This window comes from Hyla sarda, chromosome 1 (assembly GCF_029499605.1).
Source record: "Hyla sarda isolate aHylSar1 chromosome 1, aHylSar1.hap1, whole genome shotgun sequence".
Lineage (NCBI taxonomy): Eukaryota > Metazoa > Chordata > Amphibia > Anura > Hylidae > Hyla > Hyla sarda.
In genome coordinates this window covers 404,105,898-404,122,595 of record NC_079189.1, presented here as the reverse complement: position 1 = coordinate 404,122,595, position 16,698 = coordinate 404,105,898, and the positions used below count along the sequence as shown (strand labels likewise).

Sequence of the window (16,698 nt, the reverse complement as noted above, 5' to 3'; positions counted from 1 at the left end):
TCTATCGGCTCCATTGGGAGACACAGACCGTGGGTGTATGCTGCTGTCTCTAGGAGGTGAGACACTATGGCAACAAGAAAGTCGGCTCCTCCCAGCAGGATATACCCTCCTCCAGGCCCTGAGCTAATCAGTTTTAGCTTAGTGTCTGAAGGAGGTGGACATGGTCTGGATTTCTCCAGACCTGGTCTTCTGTTTTATTATTTTCCTAGTTAGGGAATGTGTTAGTTTTGTATTCCGTTTTCTTTCATGTTTTCAGGTGGGGACTCAGGAACTGCAGCTCAATGTTTCCCCATTGCGAGGAAGGGGGCACAGACATTGCGTATATGCGCTGTTCACCCCCTCTCACCAACGGTCAGCACCTGGGGTTGTACCTCATGGGTCCGGGTCCCCCTATTCCCTGCTCGCCTCGCTTGCACATGGTAGCTCGGCGTGATGCAGGTAACAGAAAGCTGACTGAAGACCTCACAGAAGACTTCATGAGGTAAGTTCTTCTGATCGAGGTGAGTATATATTCTTCTCCCTTTAGGTGCTGACTTGCAACATCTGGAGACCCTCATTTTGTGGCCCACCTTTCAGGGTCCAAGGGGCTGGCCTGTGTTAGGGGCTCTATTTTTTATTCTAAAAAAGGGGGAGCAATGGCATATTGGGGAATGTATGGTTTACCTTATTATGCACATGTGTGTGTGAGTGTGTGTTATACTATGAGGCTTACAGCCGCGGCGCTTATTATGTGGCTGACAGCCGCGGCACTTGTACTTTCAGGCGCATGAAGCGCCGACTTGCTTTCACTTTCGGCGGCGGACGGCTGCCGGCGGATGTGTGTGTCACCCGCTCACTTCCCCACGGGCGCATATACGGCTAACATATGCGCTTGGAGCAAGGAGCGGGCTCCATTACTGTGGTTCTTCTCGGCGGCCGGGGCGCTATAGCTCCACCCACAGGGTCGCCGGAGCTTACTGGAGGCACGAATCGCCCTCCAATCAGCGCTGTGCACGCGATTCAGGTGGCAGGGGCCAATCAGACAGTGCCCCTGCTCCAGGAACGCCCCTCTCAGGCTATTGGCTAGCCTGTTCTCCTCTCTGTCTGCATAGAGCGGTGTTTCCTCTCAGCAGGGACGGACTGTTACAGTGTTGGGGTTAAAATCTTTACTGTCACAGGGGACACAAATCTGTTCCTCCCTCTAAACTGACAACTAGACTGCTAGCATTCTATTTTGTCTGTATGACATATTATTCCAAAAATGCCTGGTTCTGGTGAGCCCACTGGCTCTGCCTGCTCCACTGCTCCCCCAGACCCCCTAGCTTCCCCGGATGTTACAGTTCTGGTGGATTTGGCCGCCCCTTCAGCCTGTGTTTCTTCTTATCCCAGTGTATGGCTGACTTGACTCAAGTCTCCCTTTCGGTGGCCTCCCGTGACATGGTGTCTACCTTGAAGAGGTCTGCCCTGCGCCGGCCCTCTAGTGGGTCCCGCTCCTCTTTTCCACAAGCCTGACGCTCTCACAGGTGTACTAGGGGTGCTTTTTCTGACTCTTACATTGAATCTTCAGGTAGACGTGGGTGTCCCCCGTGGGTCTCGCCTCCACTCGTTCACATTCTCCTGGTGAACTGGCGGATGAGGCTTCCGAATCGGCATCTGACTCGGAAGGACCGCTCGGATACAGTTGAAACGGTGAACTCATTGGTTGCGGCCATAAGAGACACCTTTCACTTAGAGGACCCAGAATCTTCGGACGTGACTCCTGAACTATCCTTTCATCGTGTTCAACCAGCACCTCAAGGGTTCAGCTCTCACGCTGAATTTCACATTCTTCTGGAATCTGCATGGAAACATCCGGACAAGAAGTTCCCGGGAATGAAGAGGGTTCAAATGCATTACCCATTCGCCAAGGACCTTGCCTCTAAGGTAGTTTCCCCTCTCTCGGACTCGACAGACAAGAAGGTGGAGTCCTTAGCGAAGTTTGCCTCTGAAGCAGCAGGCTCTTCTCTGCTTCCCACCTTCGCCTCTGCATGGGGGTCCAAGGCCCTTTCGGTGTGGGGCTCAAAACTCAGTCAGGGTATCCTGGCGGGATTCCCCCCCAGAGGATCTATTTTGCTGTGGTTCTCCAATGCTCTAAAGCTGGGGACTTTCTGTGCACAGCTTCCATGCAGTCAGTCCATTGTGCTGCCTTTGCTGTGGGTCTCCTAGCGGCCCTCTGCCGCTCCATGTGGCTTAGGGCGTGGGATGCGGATGCCGCATCCAAAAGGTCTCTTACCGAGTTTCCTTTTACTGGTACCCGTCTTTTTGACAAGCACCTTGACGAGATTATCTCTGAGGCGACGGGGGGTAAGAGTTACTTGTTGCCTCAAAATAAGGCTCGCTTTTCTTCCCAGGGGAAGTCCTCTTCCTTTCGGTCCTTTCGGACCTTTGGCCCCAATAAGGGGTCTGAGCAGGCGCCTCCGCGGGACAAGAGGTCTCATTCGTTCCGGGCGCGTCCGTCTTGGAAGTTAGACACCAACCGTTCCGGCCGAATCGGGTAACCGCAATCCCACTTCCGCATGGAGTGAAGCCACCACCCGCAGGTTTTTCTCGGGTTGGAGGTCGTCTCTTACTTTTTCGAGACAGCTGGACCACACACATTCAGGAAGTCCCGAGCCCCCCGGACTCCTCTGGCGAAGCAGTTTCGGGAGGCCCTCCAGTCCCTGCCCAGGGAGTCATTGTCCCCGTTCCTCCAGGGGAATGTCTTCAGGGTTTTTTATTCCAATTTTTTTGTGGTCCCCAAGGAAGGCGGTTCTGTGCGACCGATTCTGGACCTCAAGCGTCTCACCGTCATCTTCTCCGCCACTTCCAAATGGAATCTCTCCGTTCAGTAGTGGCATCCATGGAACAAGGGGAGTTTCTTTCTTCATTGGTCATCAAGGATGCCTACCTCCATGTTCCAATATTTCCCGGCCATCAGCGGTACCTCCACTTTGCGGTTCCGGAGGGGCATCTTCAATTCACAGCCCTCCCCTTTGATCTGGCTTTGGCTCCTTGAGTGTTTGCAAGATACTTGCGCCAGTAATAGCCCTGTTGCGGTCGAGAGAAGTTCTCAATGATCCCTTACCTGGACGACCTTCTCATCAAGGTTTTCACCAGAGTCCAGACTCTAGAGAATGTGGATATCACTCTGTAGACCCTGAATAATTTCGGGTGGATGGTCAACCGGGACAAGTCTGTCCTCTCTCCCCCCCAGTCTCTGATTTTTCTTGGGACTTCAATTCAACTCGGTCTCTGCCCGGACTTGCCTTCCGACGGACAAACGTCTGACGCTCCTGTCAGGAGTCCGCTCTCTTCGGGCCCAGGCACCAGTTTCCATCCGCAATTGCATGGAAGTCTTGGGTCGGATGGTAGCGGCAATGGAAGCCGTACCCTTTGCCCAGTTTCATTACCGTCGCCTTCAACTGGCGATTCTCTCTCGATGGGACAGATCTCCTCTGTCTCTCGATCACAAGATTACTCTCCCTCGTCGGATCCGTCAGTCTCTGCTCTGGTGGCTCCGCTCCCCCCTTCTTCTTCTAGGGCGATCATTTCTTCCCCTCCACTGGCAGGTAGTGACAATGGATGCCAGTCTGTCGGGTTGGGCCGGTGGGTTCAGGGACTGGACGGTTCAAGGCCTCTGGTCTCCCTGGGAAGCCCTTCTTCTGATTAAACATCTTGGAACTGAGGGCAATTCTTCTTTGTCTTTTTCTTTGGGAGTCCCTGCTTCAGTCCCGCCCTGTCCACGTCCAGTCGGACAACGCCACGGCCGTAGCGTACATGAATCAGCAAGGCGGCACTCGCTGCTCGGCAGCCATGGCCGAGGTGACAAAGGTTTTTCATCTGGGTGGAAAACAAGGTTCCGGCCATTTGGCGATTCACATTCCGGGTGTGCTCTTCTGGGAAGAGGATTTCCTTAGCCGGTCCTCAGCCAACCCCGGAAAGTGGTCCCTACATCCAGAGGTCTTCGCGCAGATCTGCAACCTCTGGGGCATTCCAGACGTGGACCTCTTCGCGTCGGCACAATCGGAAGATCCTTCCATTTGTGTTAAAGTTCCGGGACCCCCTGGCTCTAGCCGTGGATGCCCTAGTGATTCCTTTGGCGGGGTTTGCTCTGTCCTATCTGTTCCCTCCCCTTCCGCTCCTTCCCAGGGTTCTGAGGAAGCTCAAAGCGGAGGACGTTCCTGCCATACTGGTAGCTCCAGTTTGGCCCCGTAGGTCGTGGTACGCCGACGTGGTCAGGCTCCTGGTTGACACTCCACTGCGCCTTCCACTTCTTTCGGACCTGCTGTCTCAGGGTCCTCTTTGCCACCCCATTTTACAGTCGCCACATTTGACGGCGTGGCGGTTGAGACCGCGGTTTTGAGAACCCGTGGTTTCTATTCCCAAGTCATTCGCACCATGTTCAGGGCTCGCAAGCCCTCCTCGGCGAAAATTTACCACCGTACCTGGTGGTCTTGTTTTCGTTGGTGTGAAGCTCAGGTCTTGTCTCCTGTTACCTTTTCTGTCCCCCGTCTTCTTGCAGTCGGGATTGGGACTGGGGTTGTCTTTCAGTTCCCTTAAGGGTCAGGTTTCGGCCTTTTCTATTCCTTTCCAGCGTCCTCTGGCTTCTAATTCTCATGTCCGGACCTCCCTTCAAGGAGTGGTGCGTGCTGCTTCTCCTTATCGATCATCCTTCTCCCCCTTGGGACTTGAATCTGGTTCTGGGTGTCATCCAAGGGGAACCCTTTGAACCCCTTAGGGAAGGTGTCCCTCCGCCTCTTTTCTTGGAAAGTGGTGTTTCTTGTTGCTATCACCTCCATTCGGAGGTGTCTGAATTGGCAGCTCTCTGCTGTTCTCTGTTTCTGGTGATTCACCAGGACAAGGTTGTCTTCCGACCAGATCCTTCCTTTTTGTCGAAGGTTGTTTCGGCCTTTCATCTCAATGAGGACGTTGTTCTTCCATCCTTTTCTCCCGCTCCTTTTCATCCGACTTTCTTGTTGCCATAGTGTCACACCTCCTAGAGACACCAGCATACACCCACGGTCTGTGTCCCCCAATGGATCCTTCGAGAAAGAGATTTTACGGTAAGTGTTAAAAAATCTCCTTATTGTGGACTGTATTGTAGTTGTTGTCTTGGGAAAATTAGTTAATTTGCAGTTGGAACAGGTTCCACAGCGGTGAAATCCTTTAATATCTAGCCATGTACGGTTACTTTCTGTTTGTGTATTTTGGATGGTTGGGGCTATTGCGAGACCTAGAGTTGGGGCTTTTGAATATATCATTTTGGAAGCAGATGGTATGATAGAATGTAGTGATGTCTTGTTGTAAAAGATCCCAGTTTTTGCGGATGATTGTCTCGACTTTTCTATGTTCATTATTGTATGGTAGGAGTAAACGTATCTCGTTGTCAGTTTGTTCCTTGTTTTTGATGGTTTGTTCAAAATAAGTGGATCTATTTGGCTGTGATTTTTTTGCTTGCGCGGTCTGAAGTATCTTACGTGGATAACCACGTTCATGAAATTTAGCGGTAAGAGTCCGAGCTTCTTTTTCATTTTGAGTATTGCTCGTACAGTTTCTTTTAATTCTTCTAAATTGACCTGCTGGTATATTGAGGAGCCATCTAGGTAATTGACAACTGGAAAAGAGAATGAAGCTGTTGGTGGAAGTGGGCTTGTGATATGTGCTACAAACTGGTTTCCCTGATGTGCTAGTGATGATGAGGTCCAGAAATTCTATTGTGGATAGGTTAGTGGATGCCGTAAATTTTAAATTACAATTGTTGGAGTTGAGATTATGTATAAAAGTTCCATGAGTGATCTGTCCCATACTAAAATGATGTATAGATGACATCAGGGAAACCAGTGTGTAGTACGTATCACAAGCCCACTTCCACCAACAGCTTCATTCTCTTTGCCAGTTGTCATTTACCTAGATGGCTTCTCAATATACTAGCAGGTCAATTTAGAAGAATAAAACTGTTGGGGACTTGGGGTTTTTCCATTTTTGCACTTTTGTTTTTTTCCTCCTCACCGTTTAAAAATCATAACCCTTTCAGTTTTGCACCAACTGACTTGATGACTTTTTTTATACACCACCAATTCTACTTTGAAGTAACGTTTCGATCCTGTTAGGATCTTCCTCAGACCTATGAGGAATAACAAATGCAGAACAAATAATAAATGAAAAGATTTTCATTTATTATATGTTCTGCATTTGTTATTCCTCATAGGTCTGAGGAAGATCCTAACCGGATCGAAACGTTACTCTATTTTCACATTGATTGGTGTGCCAAGTCTACTTTATCGTCTATTGTAAGGATTGGGATTCCTACATAGAGCACCCATACCATTGGAGTGTGATGTAATTGTCATCACCAATTCTACTTTTGTAATGTCATCAGTCATTTTACTCAAAGACCTACAGCGAAACAAACAAAAAAAATCACGCATTGCATTTTTCAGTAAGGTCAATACGTTATTCTGTAGTTCAATAGGATTAAATGATACCCTACTTATATAGGTTTGATTTTTACCTAACTACATGCACGAAAATGAATACCTTTAAAAATGTCCTCTTCGGACCTCTATCACTTTTTTATTTTTCTGCATACGGGGATATATGAGGGCTCCTTTTTTGCGCTGTGATCTGAAGGTTTTATCTGTACCATTTTTGTTTTGATCGCTTTTTATTCATTTTATTTATGGTATAAAAAGTGACCAAAAATACGCTATTTTGGACTTTGGAATATTTTTACATGTACGCCATTGACCGTGCGGTTTAATTAACAATATATTTTTTATAGTTCGGACATTTATGCATGCGGCGATACCACGTTTATATTTTTATTTACATGGGTTTTTTTTTTTTTTTTATTGGAAAAGGGGGGTGATTCAAACTTTTATTAGAAAAGGGGTTAAATCATATTTATTAACCTTTTTTACACTTTTTTTTTGCAATGTACATAGGGGGCTATAACATGCAGTACATTGATTGCGAGCACTGATCAATGCTATGGCATTGCATTGATCAGTGTTTTCGGCGGTCGATTTCTCAAGCCTGGGTCTCAGGCTTGGAGCAATCAATCGCAGATCAGACGCACCAGAGGTAGGTAAGGGACCCTCCGCTTGCATCCTAGCTGATCGGGACACCGCGGTATCATCACGGTGATCCAGATGAGCCCGACTGAGCTGCCGGGAAGGCTTTTTTCTTACATTTTAGACCCGGCAATCAACTTTGATCGCCACGTCTAATTGGTTAATCGCGTGCATCACCGCGATCCCGGCTACCGTTAACCGCCTGGATGACCCGTAATGACGTGTGTTCACCGCGTGACCCCGCATTATATCGTGTACAGGTATGCCCTGCGTCCCCAAGAGGTTAAAAGAAACTGTACGAACAATACTCAATATGAAAAAGAAGCTTAGACTCTTGCCACTAAATTTCATGAACGTGGTTATGCATGTAAGATAATTCAGACTGCACAAGCGAAAATATCACAGCAAGATAGATCCACTTAGGCCCCTTTCAAACTGCCGGTATGTTTTGGCAAATTCGGCTGTCAAACTCCCTTTCCTAAAATAGAGAAAAGCCTCTGGCTTTATTTTGAACCAATCCGCAAAAATTGGCATCTTTTTACAAGACAGATCACTACACTCTATCATGCCATCTGGTCCCAAATTTATATATACAAAAGCCCCAAACTTAGGTCTCACAATAGCCCCAACCATCCAAAATACACAAACAAAAAGTAACCATACATAGCTAGATATTAAAGGAGTACTCCGGGATGAGAAAATTGCCCTCCATACTGCCGGCAGTTAAAAAAAAAAGCAGTACATACCTTCCATCGCTCCCCTGGTGCCTCCAGAAACCCGCTCTGGCCTCCGCCGCAATCCTCTTCCTGGTTGCCTGTGGTCGGTGAGTCATACTGCAGGGAAGTCCCGCCTCAGCTGGCCATAGGCTGAGCGGCAGTGTGACGTTTTTGGCCCCGGCACCTACTGCCGCCAGTATGGAGGACAATTTTCCATTCCCGGAGTACTCCTTTTAAAGGATTTCACCGCTGTGGAACCTGTTCCAACTGCAAATTAATTTTCCCAAGACAACAACTACAATACAGTCCACAATAAACAGTTTTAAATGGGACATTAAAGAACCCATAACATGTAACACCAAACAAGTTATCTATAGCATCCAATGCACATGCAGTAAACAATATGTAGGGAGAACAAAAAGACCAATCAAAACAGGAATTTCCAAACACATCTACAATATTAGAAAAGATAATGGCAAACACCCCCCTCTATGCACACTTCCTCACATTTCACAAACAGGACCCATCACAATTCAAAGGAGTTATCCACCATAAGGTGATTTTAGTACGTACCTGGCAGGCAGTAATGGACATGCTTAGGAAGGATCTGTGCTTGTCTTGGGGCTAAATGGCTATGTTGTGAGATTACCATAACACTGTGGCTAGCTTTTTGTGAACTTTTATTTCCTGTTTGACTTTTCTTTTTTGACGGCAAATCCCACAATTCCATTTTCCTCCCTCCCACACATCAGCCACCCCACCCATTGAAACATAAATGAGCTGCATCCATTCAAATCAGTGTGGTTTTCAATCAGGGTGCCTAGAGCTGTTGCAGATTGATCTCTCTCCCACCAAGCGATCCCTCCACCCATTGAAGCTGACAGGCTCCCTGTCATCAGCTTACTAGTGAGTCAGGTCTCGGACGCATTGCAAGCTGAGACAGTGAAAATCACAGAATTGTGAGAAAACCGTCACACTCAGGTTCAGACACCATATTATGAACTACACTGACTTTACAGCCCCTGTAGCATAGTCAAAAAAAAATCCTGGAATACCCCTTTAAGTATTTTGGCATTCAGATTGTAAAGAGAGACTGGAGAGGAGGCAATTTTATAGCAAAAATGTCAAGAGCAGAATTGAGGAAGATCTACGAATTCGAGACAATAAATCCTAAGGGCCTCAATTCAGTGTTGGAGATCTTTGGATCCCCTGATGGGCTCTGACCCGTTCCCTGTCCAATGCCTGGCTGCTTACCCAGCACATAGACAGAGTCTGCGCCCTAGCCCTAAGGGAAGATCTTCCAGCAAGTCCAACAGAAGTAATAGAATAAGCAATAATAGACAATTCCATTTTTGGTTTTTTTAAATTGACATTTTCCCATGTTTTCATATTTATTTGTCAATATGATTCCACAATGATATTTTTTTTTTATACATTTTTTTTTTACTTTTTATTTTTATTTATTATTTATTTCTATTTTTATTATATTTTGTTTTCTTGCATCTACTAGCATTAGTGTTCCACTCCTATTCACATATAGTTCAGAACATATTTTGAATTTCCCTTTAGAAGACATTGACACATGCATCCAAACCCTGCTCTCTTTTATAGTTTATTCTCGAGACTTATAACTTTTGGCTGGTTGATACCCATATGCTATTATGTTAATGCATTCTGTTACTTTATTCTATGATTCTTTCATTGTCATGTCCAGCATTGCCACATTTTATCCAGTATAATAACCACATTTGGCAACCACCTTGAACTGAGTGCCAATTAGCAAGGCACATTATAAAAGACCACCATGTCAAGGACATGCATACTAAGCCATTAAGAAAGGGGGACCCCCCCCCCCCCGAAACGCGTCTGGCATCCCCATCACAGTACCCAGTCCTGTACTGCCACCACATCGCTATTGCATATAGCTATTGCAACCTAATCTCTTGCAAGCTCTGGAGTCCCCGCATCTGGAGACCACTGCAAGGTGTACTATGCTCTTGAAAGCCTCCAACTGCCACACAAGGACACTGCAGACAAGGTCTGAACTCGCCACCCCTGCCTGCTAGGATTCCGCCACAGCAAGCCGAACGCAGTGCCGTGCCACCTAGCAGCAGGAGAAGTCTGCATCCCCCTGCAGTTGGTGGAGCCAGCGCACCGTAAGGTCACCGCTAGCGACGATCTGCATCTGGAAACAGGTACTCTGTACATACAGGCCGGGCACAGCCCTTGCCAATCTGTATCACATACCCTCCGCCAAAGTCCACGTCCCAATAACAGGACAGTTTGCAATTAGCCTTAGCAACTTATATGGGTGGGGCCCCCCTGAGCAAGTGACATATGGGGGGTCCACCTGAGTAAGTGACATATGAAGGGGGGGGGGGTGTTCCTGAGCTATTGATGAATGAGGGATGAAGGCGGGGATGGGGGCAGAGACACATTTTTTGCACATGGGCCCTCTGTGTCCGCCCCTGACTGGCACACAGCATTATTATTTGGAATTTTTTGCATAGACTACATGATTGGATCTAATCATATGTGTCTATAAGGATCTATAACTGAGACACAATACAAAGGTGGCATACTGTGACAATTTAATTTCTCTAATGATTTTTACAAATACTGACATTGATACCATGTTTTAATATTATTTTAACAAATTTTACTGGATCTGTAGCAAGGGCCCTGCACAGATACCAGACTAAGTGTATATTATTGATATTTATTTAATAAATCACAGATTTTATTTAAACCAGCTACATCTTATTTTTCTGACTTAACATAATTGGAAGGTTACATTTTAATAAGTAATAATTTTACACCTTGAGGTCTGAATTCCCTCTTTTTCAGTTATTATTCTTTTTTTTTTTTTTTTTTTTTTTTTTTTTTTTTTTAACTCAGCACCTCTGTCTAGACTCAACATATTTATATTAGTGTGCAGCCACCCAATACATATTTTTCCTCTCACATATACTATAGTACAGATCTTAATGGTGTATTCACACGTACAATATTCTGCAAAGATTTGATGTGCAGGATTTTCTGCGGCAGATTTCAATGTAAACTGAATGACTGAGCACAGCTTGAAATCCTGTACATCAAATTACCGCATCAAATCTGCGCAGAATACTGTATGTGTGAATAGACCCTAAAGAAAAAAAATGATGTCTAAAATGTATTAAAAGCTGTTAGTTAATGCTATTTGTGAATAGGATTTGTTAAAAAATCATGTGCGCTACCCGCAGCAGATTTTTGCCAGCGGAATCTCCGCTGTTGAAATTCCTCCGCAGACCCTATTGACTAAAATGGAGTCTGCAGTGGATTTTCAACAGCAAAGATTCCGCTGGCAAAAATCTGCTGCGGTTGACGCAGAGACACCGCCCCTTTTTTAAAATAAAATCAGCTCGTGAAAGAGCCCTTGGGGTATGCTCATACATGCATGTTTTGCTGCAGGTTTTCCGCAGTGGATTTTGCTGTTATTTGAAATCATTCGGTAGCAAAATCAGCTGCAGAAAGTATGCAGGAAAATCTGCAGCAAAATACACACTTGTAAAGTACCCTCAGGATCAGTTCACATTTGGATATTTTCTGCTGTAGATTTGCTGTAGCAGATTTTGCTACCCATGGAAGTCAATAGGCAGCAAAATCTGCTGCAGCAAACCTACAGCGAAAATAAGGATGTGTGAACTGACTCTAAGGGTACACTCACACAAGCGGATTTACTTGTGAAGTCACAGCGTGTTTCCTGCTGAAAGTTTGAGTGGGGGATGGCTCTCTACAGGCTGTCCGCAGCAAAAACATTTAGCAGTGGAATTTCTGCTGCAGAAAACCCACTGCAGACTCTGTTGAAGTCAATAGGGCCTACGGCAATTTTTCCACAGCAGAAATTCTGCTGCCAAAAATCTGCTGCAGACAGCCGTCCCCATTCAAACTCACAGTGGGAAATGCGCTTTGAGTAAACATACTGTAAAAGTGTATGCGGGGAGCTTTTCCCTATGGCTACACGAAATAGAGATCATTCACTTGATATGAACACAGGTAAACTTGAATAAAATAAAAAAACTAACAATCCACAGTCATTCCAAGCCATTTATATTGATCCTTTAAACCTTTAGGTAACATACGGCTACAAGAAATGATGGAAGCAATGTGCAGAGAACGAGGTGCAAAGCTTTTTGCCACAGATGAGAGGTATTGGGCTATTATTGGAGAATAATGGATAGGTTCTTGTGTATGCCATGTGCTTACCTGTTTTTGATGGCAAGCATGAGGTTCGATCCATACTGGTTTGCAATTCCATCTCTAAATTAATTTCTAATACTGTCTACATTTGGAATAATACAATACAGAAATTAAGGTGCACTACTGTGGTAGATGTATACAATGACATTGGCTAACCCTCAACACTGATGTTAAAATTGAGACATTAGCCAGTATATCCTTATATGAAGGACATACCAGAGCCCGCACACCAACGCCAAGGTTTGTCAAGTGACACGGAACCTAATGCTAACCTACCTGTGCGTAATAAGCAAAACCAGGGGCCAGTGGGCAATTACGGCAGCATTAGGCCGACTCATAGCCTCCTCCCAGTTACCTCCAGTGTGGCTGACCACACATACAATGGGAGGAGGGAGAGAGGCTGCAAGCCCCACCTAAGTTGGCTAATATAGTTGCCGGCCTCACAGGTGCTCCTTAATGCTGCCTGGAAGATGTTCAAGGTGCATTACATATGGAGTTTACACACCTCCAAGTATAACATTTAAAGAACAACAGAGACGTGGCCTCAAATGGCTGGAGGTGCTCAATCCCAAATGCAGTTGTGCATTTATACTGGGGGAGCAGATCCTGCCCTTGTAGTCCGTTGCTAGGGGCGATCCCCAGCATAAAAATGCATACAATGGAGGATGCCTGCAGCAGACTACAAGTGCCACAATAGAATCCTACACCAGATAGATGGTGTGGATGTGAAACAATTAAAATAATACAATACAGAAATTTAGGTGCACTACTGTGGTAGGTGTATACAATGACATTGGCTATCCCTCAACACTGATGTTAAAATTGAGACATTCTCCAGTATATCCTTATATGAAGGACATACCAGAGCCCGCACACCAACGCCAAGGTTTCTCAAGTGGCGCGTGACCTAACACGAAACCTACCTGTGCGTGATAAGCAAAACCAGGGGCCAGTGGGCAATTACGGCAGCATTAGGCCGACTCATAGCCTCCTCCCAGCGGTCTACATTTGCCTACATTTTGCTTTGCAGAGAAAAGAGGTGGATGGTTATCACTGCACCTGATCATCTAATTAGGCTGCTGGTGCTGGAGTTCATCTGGATGAACAGATTAAACTAATAAGTGGGTTGTTTTCAGTTCACACTACATTTAGTTTTAATGCAGTATTTTCAAAAAAATATTGCCATGAGGTGAAAGTGATTTGATCTATAATCACAATTAAGGTGTCTTATAAAAATTTGAAGTCTTTAGGCTGTGTTTGCATGTTGTGTTTTATTGCATTTTGGATTCTTTTGCAATTTTTTTTCCCAAAATCGCTGCAAAAATTTAACACAGGACTAGTGTTTTATTACCATTGTATGCCTCAAGACTTAATAAAATAATAAATATTACAAACATAAAATGTCAACCAAATGCAAATATATTGTAGCGTTAAAGATTGTAATAAACTGAATTGTATAAACTGCATTTCACTAATAACATTTTCTTTATATTTTGGATTTTCTATTTATTATGCTTCTATCATATCAATATTGATATTTTATTAGTAAATATTACATGGTTAAGATAAAGTGAATATTATTCTACTGTATAATGTTATATTTTATTTTAACCTTATCGGGTAAGAGAGTGACTCAATAATATAACATGAGTTCCCTTCTTAAATTCAGACCAAACGGATACCCCATGTTTAGCGTTAGTATCCAAAAGACTTCTCCTTCTCTTAAATGGGCCCTGTCAGATCCAAAAACTTTTTATATGTTGTTACTGATGAAAATTAAAGACTTTTTGTAACATGGTTGTTTAAAATTTTCTGAACATTTTAATTAAGAAAACAGCCCCTGAAAATTACACCACTGGGGTCCCCATACCTATTGGGATACCAACAAGTCCTGCAGCAGCATCAGGCTTGTCCATGAGTAATGGACAAGAGATGACTCATGGACAAGGCTGCATGAGCAGACGCACCAATCGCCTCCCACCACCACAAGGGAGGGACACGCCCCCTTCCCCTGAGAGAATTTCTAACACTATGAGCTAATGGAAAGAAGGATTTTTATAATAAATATAGGTGATAGAGGCATAACAATGATATGTAAAAGGTCAGGATTACGTACAAAGTAAAAAAAAATGTTGGGATGTGCTTGAGATCTTGCAATCACTTAACCTGCTCATATGTATGTTCTAAAATTCTAGAATGCTTTCTACTTGTACTACCCACATGTTTTATGTTGACAGACATGTACTCCACAATGTATGCAACATTGTAAGAGTTACATCTGATATGTTGTCTTATGTGGAAGATCTTTACCTGGGAGTCCAAGAATATAGTAGTTTTACAAGGTGTGGACCCACACCTCATATGATTTAAAATAAAACATAAAATAATAGCATTATCTTAACCATGTAATATTTAACTGGTTAACGACCAAGGACGTGTATACATGTCCTTGTGCCGTTAACTGTGTATGGTGCGGGCTCCCGACACAAGCCCGCGCAATACCAGCCGGCCCACAGATCATTCATGTAGCTGAGGGCCGGCGTTAATAGCTGACACTATTAACTATTAACCCTTTAGATCGCCACTGTCAAAGCTGACAGCGGCATCTAAAGGGACATTTAAACAGTCATTGGTGGTCCAGTGGGGTGCATAGCAATGCACTTCTGAGGCAGCCGGAGGGCTTACCTCTCCTGCTGCGCTGTTTCCGGCTCTGAGATTCATAAAGCCTGGCTGAACCAGGCTTTATCAATCGAGTGCAGAGGACACAGGTCAATGGTGTATATGAAAAAAAAAATACCAAAGTCAAAAATTGCGATTTTTGGTCACTTTGTGTATGCTAAAAAATTTTTAAGAGGAAATGATCAAAAAGTCCCATAAAAACACAATTGGTACTGATTAAAACAATAGATCATGGCGCAAAAAAAAATGAGCCCTTAAACTCCCAGTATACGGAAAAATAAAAACATTATAGGGATCAGAGGACATTTTTAAACCTACTAATTATCGTACATAAAGTTATCATTTTTTGTAACAGAAGTAAAACAAAATCAAACCTATATAAGTTGGGTATCATTTTAATCGTATGGACCTACAGAATAAAGACACGGGCTGGCATTTATCATTGTAGGTCAAGTGAAGCATTTTTTATACACCCTTTTTTTTTTATTTGTGTGCTGGTAATGTGTAGGAGCACCAAATTTATTAAATGGTCACAGAGCATTTAATACATTTTGTGGAGGTCACATTTTCTGAAATTTCTCTCTTCACATACACCAGGTATACAGGTATCAGCAGCCAGGACCCTGGGTTAATGCCGGGCACCGCCATTCAGGACGATGCCTGGCATTAACCCTTTAGACGCCATGATCAAAGTTGATTGCGGCATCTAAACCAAAAGTAAGTGTCCCGGAAGCTCAGCGGAGCTGATTGGGACAATCACGGTTAAACCGCGATGTCCTAGTCAGCTGAGAGGACAACGGGAGGGCCCTTACATGCCTCATCGCTGTCCGATCGGTCCTCTGCTGCTCCCAACCAGCCATGCAGGCTGGAGCAGCAGAGCACCCATAACACTGACCAATTATATGCTATGGCATAGCATTGATCATGATATGCAATCAAAAGATTGCATGTTATAGCCCCCTATGGGGGCTAAAAAAAAAAAAAGAAGTGTTGAAAAAAAATAAGTTAAAAGTTTGAATAACCCCCTTTTCCCATTTTTTTCAAATAAAATAATGAAATAATAAAAAAATATATACGGGGTACCGCTACGTGCGTAACTGTCTGAAAAATATAAGGGTGGCTAAACTGCACAGTCGATGGCGTACACGTAAAAAAAATTATAAATATTGAGCATTTTTGATCACTTCATATATAATAAAAAAAATTATAAAAAGTGTTCAAAAAGTTGCATCAAAACAAAAATGGTAACAATAAAACTTACAGACCATGGCGCAAAAAAATAGCCCTCATATAGCCCCGTATGAGGAAAATAAAAAAGTTATAGGGGTCAGAAGATGACCGTTTTAAACATACAAATTTTGGTGCATGTAAATCACATTTTTTTAAAGTAGTAAAATAAAATAAAACCTACATAAATTGGGTATGCCAGTAACCGTATGGACCTATATAATAAAGAGAAGGTGTCATTCCTACAGAAAAATGTACTGCGTAGAAACAGAAGCCCACAAAAGTTACAAAATGTTTATTTTATTTTATTTTGCAGCAGATTGTTATAAAATAAGTAATGTCATTACTAAATACAATTGGTGACGCAAAGAACAAGCACTTATATTGGTCTGTAGGTGCAAAATTGAAAGTGTTAGGACTTTTATTGGCCTGGTCCTTAAGGTCAAAATGGGCTTGGTCCCCAAGGGGTTAATATTGACTCATGAAATAGCAATATTTAGCATAATAAATAGACAAAACAAAAATATAAAAATGTTGGTCAAGAATATTTTATTAGTAAATTGCAATTTATCCAATTCAGTTTTACACTCTTTAAAGCTACCATATCAATGCATATGATTGACATTTTATATTGGTAACATTTATTTAAATATTAAGACATACAATGTTATGTAACACTAGTCATAGTTCATGCGTTATATTTAGTACAATTATTATAGTTCTGCTGTGCAAGCCAATGTCTGTTTATATGGGATACTCTAACATGT

At 43.8% G+C, this 16,698-nt stretch overlaps 1 protein-coding gene across 3 annotated transcripts in view; it reads left to right on the top strand.

Annotated features, from left to right (window-relative positions):
* The window catches only part of OSGEP (O-sialoglycoprotein endopeptidase), a 100,661-nt gene that overhangs the window by 78,203 nt on the left and 5,760 nt on the right, over positions 1–16,698 (top strand). For all 3 annotated transcript variants that reach the window (XM_056528497.1, XM_056528508.1, XM_056528492.1), the window contains one exon: positions 11,899–11,974. In XM_056528497.1, coding sequence (XP_056384472.1) covers positions 11,899–11,974 — 76 coding nt within the window. The remainder of the gene's footprint in view (positions 1–11,898; positions 11,975–16,698) is intronic.